The sequence below is a fragment of the Chiloscyllium punctatum genome, chromosome 42 (genome assembly GCF_047496795.1).
Source record: "Chiloscyllium punctatum isolate Juve2018m chromosome 42, sChiPun1.3, whole genome shotgun sequence".
In the NCBI taxonomy this organism is placed as follows: Eukaryota; Metazoa; Chordata; class Chondrichthyes; order Orectolobiformes; family Hemiscylliidae; genus Chiloscyllium; species Chiloscyllium punctatum.
This window is the reverse complement of record NC_092780.1, coordinates 18,319,206-18,335,623: the sequence shown is the minus strand read 5'-3', so window position 1 is coordinate 18,335,623 and position 16,418 is coordinate 18,319,206. Positions and strand designations below refer to the sequence as shown.

The 16,418-nt window shown below is 38.9% G+C and overlaps 1 protein-coding gene across 5 annotated transcripts in view; it reads left to right on the top strand.

Annotated features, from left to right (window-relative positions):
• LOC140465790 (breast cancer type 1 susceptibility protein homolog) overlaps positions 1-15,777 on the top strand; it is an 85,136-nt gene extending 69,359 nt beyond the window's left edge. For all 5 annotated transcript variants that reach the window (XM_072561560.1, XM_072561558.1, XM_072561557.1 and 2 more), the window contains exons 22-24: positions 10,969-11,042; positions 12,581-12,641; positions 14,008-15,777. In XM_072561560.1, coding sequence (XP_072417661.1) covers positions 10,969-11,042; positions 12,581-12,641; positions 14,008-14,120 — 248 coding nt within the window. In that variant the 3' untranslated portion in view covers positions 14,121-15,777. The remainder of the gene's footprint in view (positions 1-10,968; positions 11,043-12,580; positions 12,642-14,007) is intronic.
• Positions 15,778-16,418: the final 641 nt, after the last annotated feature.

The following is a 16,418-nucleotide window of genomic DNA, read 5'->3' as shown; positions in this document are numbered from 1 at the left end:
AAAATGGCTGAAATGAATCTCAACTCAACTCAATATAGCTATATTTTTCATTCTTTACTCAAGAACAATCATCAATCAATTTTGATCTTGAAAACTGCAGTTTTCCTAACTTGGACTGCCCAGTGTTCCTCAATACAATTATAAAATGCTTTTCACTGTATTCTAACAGATGAAAGGCTTAACAGACAATCAATTTTTCAATGTATAATTTCAGTTACATCACACTGTAAATTTTTGCTACAAATTCTGTGTTAGGATTGAGCCCTCCACGACCACCTGATGAAGGAGCGTCGCTCCGAAAGCTAATGTGCTTCCAATTATTAAACCTGTTGGACTATAACCTGATGTTGTGTGATTTTTTAACTTTCTTCACCTCTAAATGCCTTTAGCACTGATTTTAAGACTCTAACTCTCATCCTGATTTCCCCCACTAGAGGGAATAGTTTCTCTGTATCTATACTTCTGAATCTCTTCTCATTTTCTCTATCCTGGATTGGATCAGATCATCCCACAACCTTCTAAACATGAGGAAGTGCAAACTAAATGTATACATGTGCTATCATTAATGAAAGTCTTTTGACAATTTTAAGTGATATTACATTTTAAATAGCATGTTTTCTACTCTCCTTTTTTCTTGGTGGTATTTGCTGCTTGTTGTAACCTTAAGTTCTATTTTTTTATTCCTCCTTGCATATCTTTTCAAATGGCAATTCTGCATGTTTCTAAACTTGTATCAAAAGTCTATTTGACAGTTAAAGCCAATTCTGTCTTTGCCATGTGTCCATTGTGTGAGGTGAAATTGAGGGGGAGGAATCGAGAAGCTGTTATGCTTCTGTTACACATGTCCATTCTAGTATGTAAAGTTGCAGAGTGTTCGAATGCTGCTTAGTGCATCAAATGTCTAGTCCTTTAGTTTTATTATCTTTTAACTATGCTTTGTGTGGTGGTTTCAAGCAGTGATCTTTGAGAGGGAGGGGGAATCAAGAGTTTACTCTCCCTTTCTCCCCTTTTTGTAGCAGCTGTTCGCAGAGCATTTTTGGCAGAATAATGGGGACAGGTTGTCTGTGCACCTATTTGGCTTGAGCTTATGTGGGATGGGGTTCACTGGGGCCAAAGAAAATGATGCACCCTTTTCCTTGAATGTAGAATTGTTGCCCAGAAAACAATCCTATCACCTGCCTTTGAATCAAGGCCTTCATTGACATAAACTCACCCACAAGCCACCAGCGTTTTCAAAAATAAATCAAAACATCTGTGCATCTGATTTCATCATCACTAAGTGCCAGCTGTAACTATGGTAACCACATTTACCCTTAAGCAGTCTGGAATGTCAGTGGAAATAAACTCTGTTACATAGTTGACCCAAACAAAATGCTTATATCCCCCATAGTTTATATTTCCAGGTACTTCCCAAACAAAATGAGGTAGAACAAATTTTCTACTGGGGTCTGGTCACAGGATCAGCTAGTGACGCAAACCTCATTTATTCTCCCCTCCATGCTATACAACGGTAACATGCATGCTGGCCTAATTTTTTTTTAACTGAAGTTTACTTGTATGTATAGGATTTGTCCTCTAAATAAATAGCACAGCTGAACGTTTTCAATACCGTGACAGGATCTGTTACATTCACTAAAGGTTTTGTTATTCTGCTTTTGTTGTCTCTTTATTGACCCAGCATGTGCAGCTCAAAAACATTCAGCCCATCTGGTCTGTGCTGTCATAATGTCATATTGGCATACTTGTGGATTTATAGGAGAAGAAAGCCATATTCATGAAGCGCTTGTGAATTGCTCTTCAGGACTGTTAACCTTATGTAGGCAATCACAACAAATGGCTTACACGCAAAAGATCTCACAGTTTGAAATGGAGGTTTAAAGTGTTCACTTCAGACTGTGCTGTATGACAATGGTGTTGGGAGATCTCCCTTGCTCCTCTTTGATTCATGCCATTTGAACATTTGGATGGGATCTTGGTTTCACATCAGGATTCCTAATGTTTAAAAGCATGCATTGAATTATGAGAGTGAAGCGCAAGGGCTACAGACTGACCTAAGTACTCATGGATGTATTCATGCATTAAATGTGTTTTCCATTTTGGGAGATTAAATACTGATAGCAATATCTTCATTGAAATAAATCTCTGATCTTGTACTCTCATCTATTTCAAGGTCATTTTTCTAATTGCCTAAATGGGATAGGGGCTAGTTGAGTGACCTTTCATAGTTCATTCCATGGTGAATGTGTCCAGTAATTTTGATATGGAATTCATTTTGTACATATTTCACTTGTGGGTTGAAGGTGTGTTTTAATCTATTTTTATCCATGTCCTAACATTGCCAGACCCACCATTTTATTTTTATTGTTTTACTCTTCTGTTCATAAAAACTACATTTTTTTTAATCCAGCCTTACATTAGTAAATGTAATCAGATCTCAAACTCCTGAAGTGCTTTCAAACCTCTTAAGTAAAACCAGCACCTAAATAGCAGTGAAAGCTTGGAGGCATGCAGAAGAAATAACACTTAATGTTTGCCTAATCAAAGTAAGCAATTGTATTTTTTATTAGCAACTGATGCCTTGTTTAATTTGGAAGTGGAACAAGTGTGAAATATAGTTGCTGCAGGAGTGTCGCTCCATGGATCTGCTCTTAAACTCTCATCCTCAAACATTGCACAGATAACTGAAACTACTGATATCCCACTCAATGAACAGCAGTGGTGGGAGCTTTGCTTAACATTTAAATATTTTCATTCACCGTTGTTGCTTAATACTGCCATTAGGCGCCAGATACGGAAACTGAATTTCTTTCCCAATCCTGACATCTCGATAGAGATTGAGCATTTGCTTAGGAGTGGTGGTGTTGATGGAATTCTTTTACTGGTTTTTCTGGTAATTGGGTAAATCATTCACCAAGCATGACCAAGAGACACAGAAAAGCTGCTTCTAGGCTTTATGTTCATGCCATCCTTGACTAGCTGCACAGTGGCTTTTTCACTGACCAATATGAACTATGCTTTACCACAAGAACATCTATTATCTCTCAGAAATGTGGCTATCCTCTGTTGGGGGCATTTTCTCTAAGTCAGCTATGCTGTTGTCCAAGTCGATGCATCTTAAACTTTTGTCTTGTTTCGAGAGAATGTTGGGCAGATATTGTAATTGAGGAAATCATTCATAGTAAATTATAGGATGTACCTGTCAGTGAAACAATGCAAATGATATTAATTCAGCAATTCTGGCATTGGCTGCCAGTTTCAAGAGCAGCTGCTAATGCATTTTGTGTTGATGCAGTGCACAACAGAGTTAATGGATACAATGTCCTACCACAAATGGTAATTTGTAGTCGATTACCAGAAAATTTGGTGTATGTATATTCTGTAAAGTTGCAAAATTCTTTGCTAGAATCAAGCCTAAAAACCATTGAGTTATTAAAGTATCAATAAAGCATTTAGTCATTATTTTCATTGATGTCAAGGACCTTTCTGAATCATTGCTACAAAATTCTTAATTGGCCAGTTTCTGTATTTAAGGTTTCTTTAGTTGTGTTATTTATGAAATAAACCACATCAGCTTCTATAAGGGATTACTTAAGTGAAGATGCTGACATTTCCTTTACCAATTTTATGCCATTTTACTTCACAGTTTTTTAAGAAAGCTAATTTATAAAGAAAGTGGTGAGAAGTTTAAAGTATTTACTTAGTCTCGTGATTATGTATCTCTAAGATATTGACTGCAAATGTTTAGCTACAATATGCTATGTCCAAGGATGATTTACAACAAGTGACCCTAGGAAAACCTCTTTCTTGTGCATCACTTTTTCACTGCATTTCAAATGTCCTCCGTGCTAGTCAGGCACAGTGGGAATTTCTTACCAGTTTAGCACATGTTTAACCCTGTGCAATGGACTTTGGAATATCTGAACTCTTTCTTGTTTGATGACTGGGGTGCAGCTACTACTAAACCACCTCGATTAGAGGTCATGGGTCATTTTGCGTATTCCCATTGAAACTTCTAAAGCATGCTGTGTGATGGGCAGGAATCTCCTGTGTATTCTACTCTAATTCCCACATGCCTTAACACTTTATACAAAGGAAAATAAACTACTGTTGTGTGGAGACCACACACATGTGATTGGTAATCTGAGGCTCTTGGGTGCATTTTTAAACACTTGAAAGAGTGAAAGCAGAATTAGTAATGGTTCATTAGTATATAAATAAGTTTCAGGATGTTATGATAAATTTAATATGCTTCCTTTAGTTTCCATTTGTTACAGGTGGACATATTTTCTTGAGATTTCATGTTATTTTTAACAACATTTTTAACAGTAACTTAATAATTTCAGTATAATTTAAGATTTTTATTTCCTTGCATACGGTTCTGTTCCTGAACAAGTATAGAAAGGCTCTCATGCAGTAGGTATCTAGGATGATGATTGTTTTGGTTTACCGTATAGTGCCTATTAACGTGATTTTTGTCAACATATTGTTGTGTTTCATTTAGAATCACCTATCTTTGTCTTCTCCTATGGATAACCTCCTAGGATACGTTTCCACAATAATAACCACAATTTCCTATTGACTTCAATATCCCACAGAGTTAGACTGGTCATCCATAATCTACTCTTGGATGAACTGCACTTTTTCCTCATGCTGAACAGTAAAACTGAACTTACTGTCTTCTGTTGAAGCAGGAGTCAGTCAGTCTTCCACAATTGTTTATTTGCGGTTCATAATTTGATTTAAAAACTCCAAGTATACTCCCTGCTCAACATAGAAAGCGTAAGGACTGTAGATGCTGAAGATCAGAGTCGAGAGTGGGGTGTTGGAAAAGCACAGCAGGTCAGGCAACATCTGAGGAGCAGGAGAATCAATGTTTCAGGCATAAGCCATTCTTCAGGAATGTGGGCCTGGAGGCTGAGAGACATATGGGATGGGGGTGTGGGGTTGGGAGATGGGTAGCTGAGAAAGTGATAGGTAGATGAAGGTGAGGGAGAAGGTGATAAGTTTGGGGGGAGTGGGAGTGGAGTGGATGGATGGGAAAGATGATGGACAGCTCAGGAGGGCAGTGCCGCGTTGGAGGCTAGGGACTGGGATAATGTGGGGGGGAGGAGGAGAATGAGGAAACTGTTGAAATCCACACGTTGCAGGGTCCCAAGGCAGATGGGTGTAGGTGTCCCAGAGATGTTCTCTGAAGCGATCCGTAAATAGGTGTCTTATCTCCCCGATGTAGAGGAGACCACATCGGGTGCAATGGATTCAGTAGATGACGTTGGCAGGGGTATAGGTAAATTTGTGTCGTATGTGGAAGGATCCTCTGGGTCCTTGGACAGAGTTGAGGGGACTGGTGTGGGTGCAAGTTTTGCAATTCCTGCGGTGGCAGGGGACGGTGCCAGGAGTGGGGTGTGGACCTGACGAGGGGGTCACAGAGGGAATGGTCCCTCCGGATCGCTGATACGGGTGGGGAGGGAAATTTATCTCTGGTGGTGGAGTCTGTTTGGAGGTGGCGGAAGTGGGGGAGGCTGATGCAATGTATGCAGAGGTTGGTGGGGTGGAAGGTGAGGACCGGGGTTGGTGGGGGGTGTTCTGTCCTTGTTGCGTTGGGAGGGGTGGGGTTCAAGACCAGTAGTGTGGGATGTGGAGGAGATGCACTGGAGGGCATAGTCAACCACGTGGGAAGGGGAATTGTGATATTGGAAGAAAGAGGCCATCTGGGATTTTCTACGGTGGAATTGGTCATCTTGAGAACAGAGGAGATCCCTGGTCGACCAATTGTCTCAGCCTGCACCTGTCCCACTGAACTCACCTCAGCTGACCTTGACACCGTTCTGTCCCTCTTGGTCCAGGAACTCCCCATCTATGCTCTGGACACCACCCACGTCCTTCACCACCTCCAAGATTTTTGTTTCCCCAACCTCCAACTCCTCATCTTCACCATGGACATACAGTTCCTGTACGTGTCGATTTGCCACAACGAAGGCCTCCAAGCCCTTCATTTCTACCTTTCACGCTGTCCCAAACAGTTCCCTTCCACTGACACCCTCATCCGCCTGGCTGAATTGGTCCTCACCCTCAACAACAACTCCTTCCAATCCTCGCACTGCCTTCAAACCAAATGGGGGCACCTGCATAGGACCCAGCTATGCCTGCCTCTTTGTCGAGGACCTGGAACAGTCTGTCTTCTGCAGCTACACCAGCACTACGCCACCCCCCCCCCAATGTAATCTACTGTATCCATTGCACACTATGTGGTCTCCCCTACACCGGGGAGACAGGACGCCGCCTTGCGGATTGTTTCAGAGAGCATCTCAGACATCCACACCCACCAACCCCACCACCCCATGGCTGAACACTTCAACTCCCCCTCCCATTCCATCATGGGCATGCAGGTTCTGGATCTCCTCCAGTACCAAACTATTGCCATCCAACACCTGGAGGAAGAACAGCTCTTATTCTGCCTTGGGTCCCTGCAACCGCACGGGATGAATGTGAATTTCAACAGTTTCCTCATTTCACCCCCTCCCCTTACAAATTGTCCCAGTCCCAAGCCCCCAACCCTCTTGACCTGTCCATAACCCCTCCCATCTATCTGCTCCAGCCCCCCACAACCTATCACCTTCTCCCTCACCTTCATCCATCTATTGTTTTCTCATCTACACCTCCCTCAACCACACACACTCTCTCTCTCTCTCTCTCTCTCTCTCTCTCTCTCTCTCTCTCTCTCTCTCTCTCTCTCTCTCTCTCTCTCTCTCTCTTTTCCCCCCCCCCCCCCCCCCCATTTATCTCTCAGCCCCCTGGCCCACAAGGCTCATTCCTGATGAAGGGCTTTTGCCCAAAACATAGATTCTCCTGCTCCTCGGCTGCTTCCTGACCTGCTGTGCTTCTCCGTCCGCTAATAACCAAGTCCCCTTACTGGGAAAAACCAGCACCTGTAATTTTGCTCCAATATGCTCTTTGTTATCTGTGGAGCATGTCCTGGTTATTTAACAGGACCACCATTTATAACATTTGTCATCTTGGATTTCCTGTCACATTATGCTTGCCACTGACTTTCTCTTTCTTTCCTGCCCCATTCTTGCAGTCTGAATTGTTCTGATTTCAGTCTTGCGAGCCGATTCAACCTCAAGCTGAATATCTGATTCCCATTAGGTTCGCAATGATAATGTTATCACTTTTTTATGCTGTGTTCTCAGCTTAAGGTTCCTGAAACCCTTGGGCATGACTTTTTACCTGCCAGATTTGCTACTGCATTGTCCAGTTAGCTTAGCTGTTATCCTCTTTTACTGGGCGATTTTCTTTTTAAATACCCAAAATCAATCTTTGAAATGTTTCAAAATTGTTTGAACTGGTGGTCTTCCGTTCCTGTTTTGACTACTTGTTTGCAATTCTGAGTAGGGAAAAAATGGTTCTGTGGACCTTACGTAAGTGATGCTTCATCAGAGGTTCTGTTTTGCATAAGTGACGTTTCATCAGACTGTCTGTTCACAAGCTATCGGAATGAACTGCACTGATCAGGCTAACAATATAGTTTAATGTCTTTGGAAGGCAACAAAAGATATTTTTCATGTAATTTTAAACACTCATAGACACGTTATTCTTCATCATAAAAACCCCCCTGTTCCATTCACATACCTGTGGTTACAGGTTTCAGTGAATAAAATGTGTCTGTATATCGAAGCTGCTTTTCTGCTCTAAATCCAGTTTGAGTGCAGGTCTGAACAGTAATATTAGCATGTGCCCATGCATTATCACTGGATTTGAATTAGCAGAAGTTTGACATAGGTTTTTCATACCAGCCTCCAAAATGTTTTTAAACATATTATAGCTCTGTTCTTTGACCCAAGAGCTTTGCATATTCAGTTCTACACTGTATGTTATGACATTGGGTAAACCCTTCTGCTAATTTGAACCAGACCCACAGAAAAGCTCACCTCACCTTGTCACCTATTAAAGTATGAGTGACCAAAAAATACAAAAATCTTTCTGTATGAAGAAAAAAAATTAACAATTTATTCTTTAACTCCAAGAAGCACAAGAACATCAAACACCAACTATCTCACCTGTAATCCTCCTTTGTTTGATCAATTTATCTATCTCCCACTCTACAATATATCGATCCGATAAAACCCCGGATAAAATTTACAACAAAAAAAAATCAAATTTCAAAACCAGCAAGTTGTCGCTTTTCCCTTGGTATCTTCATCTGTACTTTCCTGGGTCTTCAGTCTTCTGCTTCACAAATTTTATATGGAAAGGTACCTTTCAGAGAGAGGCTATGCAGACCATATCTCCGTTTGTTGGTGCTCTTTGCCGCTCTGGCTAACTGTTCAAAATATCCCATTTTATATACCCCAAAACATCAGACTGTCTCATTTGGTTTGATGTCATCAAAACATTAGAATTCAAGTTCAGTTGGATTTTGGTATCTCGGGGCATAATTTACATTGATTGGCCAAATTCGAATTTGTTGTGTACCATAGTAACTCAGCTCCAATCATATGTTTTACAACCAAATGTTACATTTTTAAGTTTTTCAGCACACTCTGCGCCTCTCTAGGTCCAGGCCAGCTTCCACTCTCTCTAAGTTATAGTACACACCTACACTTCATAATATGTATATTAGAATCATAGAACAGTAAAACTTAAGGCATTTGACAAGGTTCCTCATGGTGGACTGATTAGCAAGGTTTGATCAAGCAAAATAGAGGGAGAACTCGCTACTTGGAGACAAAACTGGCTCAAAGTTAGAAGAGAGAGGGTGGTGAAGGGTTGCTGTTCAGACTAGAGACCTGTGACTAGCCATGTGCCACAAGGTGCTGGGTCCACTGCTTTTTATCATTTATATAAATGATTTGGATGTAAACATGGAGAGATGTGGTTAGTAGGTTTGCAGATGACCCCCAAAATTGGAGGTATAGTGCTCAGCCAAGAAGATTATAACGGGATCTTGATCAGATGGGCCCATGGGCTGAGGAGTGACAGATGCAGTTTAATTTAAATAAATGAGAGGTGATGCATTTTGGAAAAGCGAATCAGGGCAGGACGTGGGGAGTGTTGCTGAACAGAGAGATCTTGGAATGCAAGTTCATAGTTCCTTGCAAGTGGAGTCGCAGGTAGATAATTTATTGAAGAAGGTGTTTGGTATGCTTGCCTTTATTGATCAGTGCGTTGAGTTTGGGAGTCGGGAGGTCATGTCACGACTGTACAGGACATTGGGCAAAAGTGAGGGCTGTAGGTGCTGGAAACCAGAGTTTAGATCAGAGTGGTGCTGGAAAAGCACTGCAGGTCAGGCAGCATCCGAGCTGCAGGAAAATCTATGATCGGGCAAAAGCCCTTCATCAGGCCATTGGTCAGGTCACTATTGGAATACTGTGTGCAGTACTGTTCTCCCTGCTATAGAAAGGAAGTTGTGAAACTTGAAGGGGTTCATTGTAAATCTTTTCTGGTGTTGCCAGGGTTGCAGGGTTTGAACTGGAGGGAGAGTCTGAATAGGCTGGGAATGTTTTCCCTGGAGTGTCGGAGGCTGAGGGATGACCTTCTAGAGATTTATAAAATCATGAGGGGCATGGATAGGGTCAATAGGCAAGGTCTTTTCCCTCGGATAGGGGAATCCAAAACTATAGCGCATAGTTTAAAGGTAAGGGGGAAAGATTTAAAAGGGACAGAAGGGGCAACTTTTTCATGGAGGACCTTACCATTCAGTGTATAAGTCCTGCCCTGGTTTGCTTTTCCAAGTGGTGGAGGCTGGTACAATAACAACATTTAAAGGGCATCTGGATGGGTATATGAATAGGAAGGGTTTAGAGGGACAAGAGCCAAATGCTGAAAAACGGGACTAGATTTATTTAGGATATCTGGTCAGCATAGACAAGTTGGACCAAAGTGTCTGTTTCTGTGCTGTGTACCTCTTGACACTCAAAACCAGATATAATAAAGGTTCACCAGAACCCAAGAAAAAGGTTGTAGCTTTTAAATGAAAACAAACTTCTTTATTCAAACAGAGTTAAAAGGAGATCTAATGGAAATTTTCAAACCTTATAGAAGTTATTGAGTTTTTTTTTAAATACAGAGTCAGCTTTACTTCATCTGAAAGATGGACAAAGATTCAAAAATCCAGGTGAAAATTAGACAATTTCCCATAGCAGTTGCTTAGAAAATTACATGTGAATATGGACATTGACACTAGAATTTCTGAAACGAAGTTACTAGGTATAAAAAGAACATGAAAAGGAAAGTGAGAAATTAGATTGGAGGCAGAATTATCCCCAGTGTGATGGTTTGAAGGGCTTCCTTTTAAGCAGTAAATTCTGAGTTATAAAATTCTACTGCATTGAGTGTTTAAAATAAACTTTATCTTCTAAATAAAAATGTTATTGCTGTATTTAAATTGGTCACTCTTCCATTAAAATATGAAGCATTAATATTCAGCTTTAATGTTCATAGTATAATATTAATATTCAGCTTTATTACTTCTGTGGACAGTGAACATTGGAATATCTTTTTTGCATAGCCCTAGATTTTTGTCTCTTTTTTTTTCCATTAAGATTAGTGGACAGAAATTGAATGCAGCATATGCACAGTTTCTAGGGATGCAGTCCAAAGTGTAAACTTTTGTTTCAGGAATAGTGTTTTTAATCCTATACAATCCATATATTTTCAAGCAGTTTTCAATGTCACACTTTATAAGACCACAGTGGAAAGTTAGACCATAGTTATTCTGTTGTAATGTGGACAATAGATGGTTATATTTTATAGGGATGAGGATTAATGGCATTGTACAAATAAGGTCACACACACTGCATACGTTTTCTCAATTGCTTTGTTTTCTGCTCAACTAAATTTGGGAATTGAAGCAGAACAAATCAATTTTGAATTGTGGTGGAATGTTTGTTTTTTTTTAAATCCAGCCTTCTGTTACTGTGAAATGTAGGTTTGAAACCTTTCATAAATAAATACTACTGTATCTTGCAGATCAGCTAGAGTGGATGGTAGAGCTGTGTGGTGCCTCCATAATTAAGGAACCTTATTTATTCACGTACAGTCCTGTAAGTACAAGATAATATGCCTAAAGGTCATAGAACCCGTAAAGTAAGAAAATTAGATTTGTGTCTTAATGAAGAGAAATTGAAATCCTGTATTATTAAATAGTACATTATGACTGCCTAATGATTTAGGGAGTAAATTGAGCAGTTAAACGATGATGCCTTTTAAATTCCCTCAAGGCCGTTGGCACTTTCTTAATCTGCCTATCTGTCTTCAAGATCTCTGAACTGAAATCTCCTCCAGCTAAATGTCACCATCAGCAAAGTTTTCCTGACTCAACTTTGCATTGTAGAAGGGTTTTCAATCAACTTCTGTGACTTGTCATTATCAGACTAAACCTAAAGTTGCACAACTTTGGTATGTTACTCAACCCTGATCTCTGCTTTCTCCACGCTTGTTCCATTGCCAATCTTTGTCCAAAACATCCTTAACAGTCTTGCATTGCTGTCACCTGAGCAACCGTTACATTTTGTGCTATTAGCCTGTAGAATGTTGAAAATATGGGACAAATTCACAGGTTCCTTTTCTCATTTTAAGCAGTAGGCATATTACTCTCTGGTTTTTGGGCAATTCAATTTGCATTGGACAATTGGACGAATGAGCAGACAGGTATGAGCTTGTTTGTAATGAAAGGTGACTGTTCATTTAAGCTCCAACATCTCCTCAGGCTATGCATTGTACAATACAATTACATTCAGTTAAGTCCAGCATGATTAATCTCAAAGTAAAGTATGACTTTTTGTCAAAGCATCTGGTCCTCAAAGCCAAAGCCTTGAAAATTAATAATAAATGATGTATTTTTGTAATATGTAAAAGTGAATTTTTGGTTTGTTCATTAATTTTTGAGGAATGTCAAAAATCCAATACTTTGATTATTATTTATTTTGTTCATAACTAAATCTCCTTTTGTTCAAATTGGGTCTCAATTATTTCCTGTGACCAGTGGAATAGTCCAATTTTAATTTGTTCGCTATTAAGATCTGTGGAAAGTGCAAAATTTGCAAAGAAAGGACCACCTTGATGTTATACGGTAGTGAATGCTAAAGATCTTCTATTCTGGAAAAGCTACAAGATGCACTGCAGGAATTCAGCGAGGCTCCATAGAGAGCACCTTCGAAACCCACGATCCCTGACCATGTCGAAGGGCAAGAGCTGCGAATGCCACCACCTGCAAGTGCTACTTCATGCCACATGTAATCCTGATTTGGAAATATATTGCTGCTGCTTCACTATTGCTACTTCAAAGTCCTGCAGCATGCACACTAACAATACTATTGGTCTACTGACACCAAAAGGACTGCAGCGATTCCAAAAGGTATTTTAGCGCGACCTTCTCAAGGGCAGTTAGGGCTGACCACAAATGCTGACCCAGTCACTGAAGCTGACATCCCTAAATGAATAAGAGAAAATCTTTAATGTGTTTCTTGAACCAAGTGTTTTTTTTACTGTTGATGGAATATGGGGAAGCCATGAGTTCTTCTAAAAGGATAAGGAAGTTTTTGGCATAACCTAATGTAATTTTCATTTATTCCTGTCCTAGAATCGTACTGCAGTGGTAGTTGTGCAACCTGATGCTAATCCAGAAAACACTGATTATCGAGGTGAGTTTACTGTTGAATCTACATCATTACTGTACAGTTTACTATACATCAATAAAACCACCAGCCAAATTATCTACTTAAATTTTACATTTTGATAAATATTTAAATAAATGTTGTTATTTCGAGCTCATCTATCCCAAAGATAACTATTTGTGAATACTGGAAAACAGTGAGCACTAACTTTGTTTTGTTTAATATATCCATACACGACCGAACAACTTTCCCACCACTAAATCATCGTGTATTTCTTTGCCTTTTAACAATTAATCACCACCAGTAATGACCTGTACAGCCATTTAGAAGTTTGCATGCAAAGTCCATTATGGGAGTGTCAACAATGCCAACTTATTTGTCACCTTTTTTCTGTTCTGAGGTGTTTCTACACACTTCTGGAGCAAGTGTAACTTGAACCTGGACTTCCACTACCTCTACACTATAAGAGGGTCCACAAATCCTTTTTATCTCTTTTCTTATAGAGGGCCCTATATGTCTGCTTCCTTTTTATTTTTTTTAAAAAAGGATACAGTAGTGCCATTTATTTTCTATTTACCCCAAATTATTTGTTTGTTTTTTAAATTTTAATCTATTTTTTGTAATCAACCTGTTAAGAAATGTCATTACACATCTTTGGAGCAGGTGAGATTTGAACCTAGGCCTTCATTCCAGGACTAGGGACATTATCACTGTCACAAGAGCCCAAAAATCATCCTCCAGTTTTTATTAAGCTAGCGATATGGGTCTGCTTCATTTTTTTTTCTTAAACAGGGCCCAATAGAGCTCCTTATTCTCCTTTTCTTTCCTGTAACATATTTGTAATAGCTGAATAATACTTAAAGCATTTGTGCTTGAGACATTGAAGGTTAAATTGCCTGTTTGCTTTGCCTTTACGCTTAAAGGTGAGACCTTGGGGTGAATGGAAGAGAATTGAATGGTAAATGGATAGAGACTAAAAGTGCAAGTCTGGTTTAAAAGCTGTTTACACAAGTAATTTGCAGAACCTTTGAACCAAATGAAGAGTCTTGAAAATAAGTAGTATCTATCATAGCAATCTCCATACTTCTTCGAAACCCTAGTTTTGACTGGTTTGTGCTCAAGCAAAGGGCTTCAACGGTCTGAGTTGAATTAATTTCTATTCACATTCTCACCCACACTTTGGAGGTTGGTTTTATGTTCTGGGCCAGAGGTAGTTGTGTTTGTGAATCATTTGTCTGTTCCAGGACAGCTAAAAATTTGACATTGATGAGAGAAATACTTAATGTTGATTTGAAATTGTTTCTATAAAATTGTTTCTATATGGTTAAATGTTTACGTTGAAATCTATTACGAAGTTAATTCTCAGAATGCATAATGTTCTAAATTGTTACAGCAATCCAGAGGCAGTACAGCAACTTTGTAGTTTCCCGAGAATGGATTTTGGACAGTGTTGCTTGCTATCAGAACCATCAACTGGAAGCCTATCTGGTCTGCGTTCCACATTGAAACTCCAGTACAAGCTGGATATTCTGAAAATGTATTTAATATTTATGTAGAATGTAAATAACAGAAAACTGAGCTGGTCATACTTTATGAAAAGATTGAGCAAAATTCTAATCATAAAATGCAGTTTCTCTGCAAACATATTTAATTATCTCATTTGGTTTTACTCATCAGCCCAATCTACTGGGTCCAATGTTTCAGAAGTGGTCCAGTTGCCCTGTTTATTTTTGCAACATTCTCCGTGTGAACACTATATCCTGTTGTTGTATGTGGGGCTGATGAAAACAAACAAAACAATTTTAAATGGTAGCTGTAGACCTTCACCCTCTCACCAGCTGGTGCACTACATTCTTGTGATAAAATTCAGCTTTGGAAGTAATCGAAAATACTGCCTATTGTCAGTGATGGCAACACAATATACAGGTTTTGCCAACACGCAATAATCCAATCTACAAAGCTAATAGTTATTATGCTGGCTTTTTATTTAGTTACTGATGCAAAACAATTTTCCACTGAGTAAATGTTTTGCTGACAGTTGTGGATTTAAAAAAAATAATTTTCAGCTTTGCTTATCTTTAGTTCACATTAAACGCAGAACTAATGTCTCCTGACTTTTGTCATACTAAAATCCATTGTAGCTCATTGGTAGCATATTCACCTGCATCGGCAATTCTGGGTTCGAGTGTGCGCTTAAGCACAAAACTCCAGGGTTGACACTAGTGCATTGCTGAGGGAGTGCTGCACTGTTGGAGTTGTCGTCATTTGAATGAAATGTTGAACTATGGCCCATTTATTTTGAAGAGGAGGCAAATTGTCAACTTTTGTCATGGCAAATATTTTTCCTCCATCAGCATCACAAAACAAAATATCTGGTAATTCAGTTTGCTGTAATATCACTTTCCTACATTGCAATAAATTCCCTGAAATGTCCCTAGAGTGCGAATGAGACTACAAAAACCCAAGTCTGTCTGTAACTTCTCCAATGTCTGTGATATATAGTGTAGCCATGAAATTCTTTCACTCTGAGAATTCTGTAATTATTATTCCTTGGAGCATTCTGAACTATTTTTCTGGAGTTGTAAAAGAAGAAAGCTGCTCAATTAAGAAGCTACAGATTTGTCTTTATACAGAAAACTGTTAGTCTTTATCTGATGAAGGCAGTAGCTTTTTCTTTTTAAAAAATCTACGCAGTCTCAATTTATTAACAAAAACATTCTGTCTTCGCTCAGTTTTGAAAATATTAAGTCTTCAGTTGATAAATTTAACAATGTATCAGCGATTGAAAACTTGATAGACAATTTGTTTTGCTTTTACTTTTGAATTTATTTCTTATTCGTCCTGGTTCTAACATTGACCAGTGATACGGTATGTATTTCTGTCTATTTTTCATAAGATGATATGAAGTGATGAGCACCTCTTTGTTACAATGTGAGGTTGGGAACTCTTGTGGTGCATCAGAAATCTGAACCAGTTTCTTATCACCGTTATGGTGGTCCACTTCATCATTGGTTTTCTTTTCCCAGATGGTCAGGGAAAATAAGACAGACTGTGCTTCTTGTGCCCAATGTAACATTTTTTTTTTCATTTGTAAACAGTGTAAAATATCTCTAATACAATTTTATGTCATTGACAATAATGATTAAAACAAATTGAGAACATTCTCCATGCTTTGCCCTTTTTGTAATTTGAGTTCATGTTAGTTTGATCAAAATAGAATAAAATTTCACAACAAAGTTTCGATTATAGTTTTGGGGCTGGTGGGCTATGTAGTTAATTGCAAAATAAATTGAACTGTATCTGCATATTTCTGGCTGTCTGCATGTATCCTGTGGAACAATTGAGCTTTTTGCATATAAATGAGGAATGCAATTTGATATTTTTAAAATGGGGCCGTGGTCTGCAATGAAAATTTCTTAAACTTTGTCTGAAGAAATGAACTTCAGAAATTCATGTACAGTAATTATAAAGTATCTAATTATCTCCTTTCCACTGTCAAGGATATGTAGAACTATAGGAATATTTTGTTCCGCTTACGTCTAAATTGAAGATCTGTTCACACCATAGCTGGGTATGTGTGATAACTCACTTGATTTAATTCTTGTATCAAGAATATTTCTGTTTGCAAGTTGTATGTTATGCTGCTTTATAAGGAAGAGTTTGGGCTCTGTCTTGTCTTTAAGCTCTTCGTTTTTACAAAGCAAAACAAAAAAAATGTCAGCTCTAGTATTGAGTGTAATTGTTTTGACAGAAATGAATAATTTGCTTTTGCAAATTTTGTCAATGCAATACTATCTTTGTAAT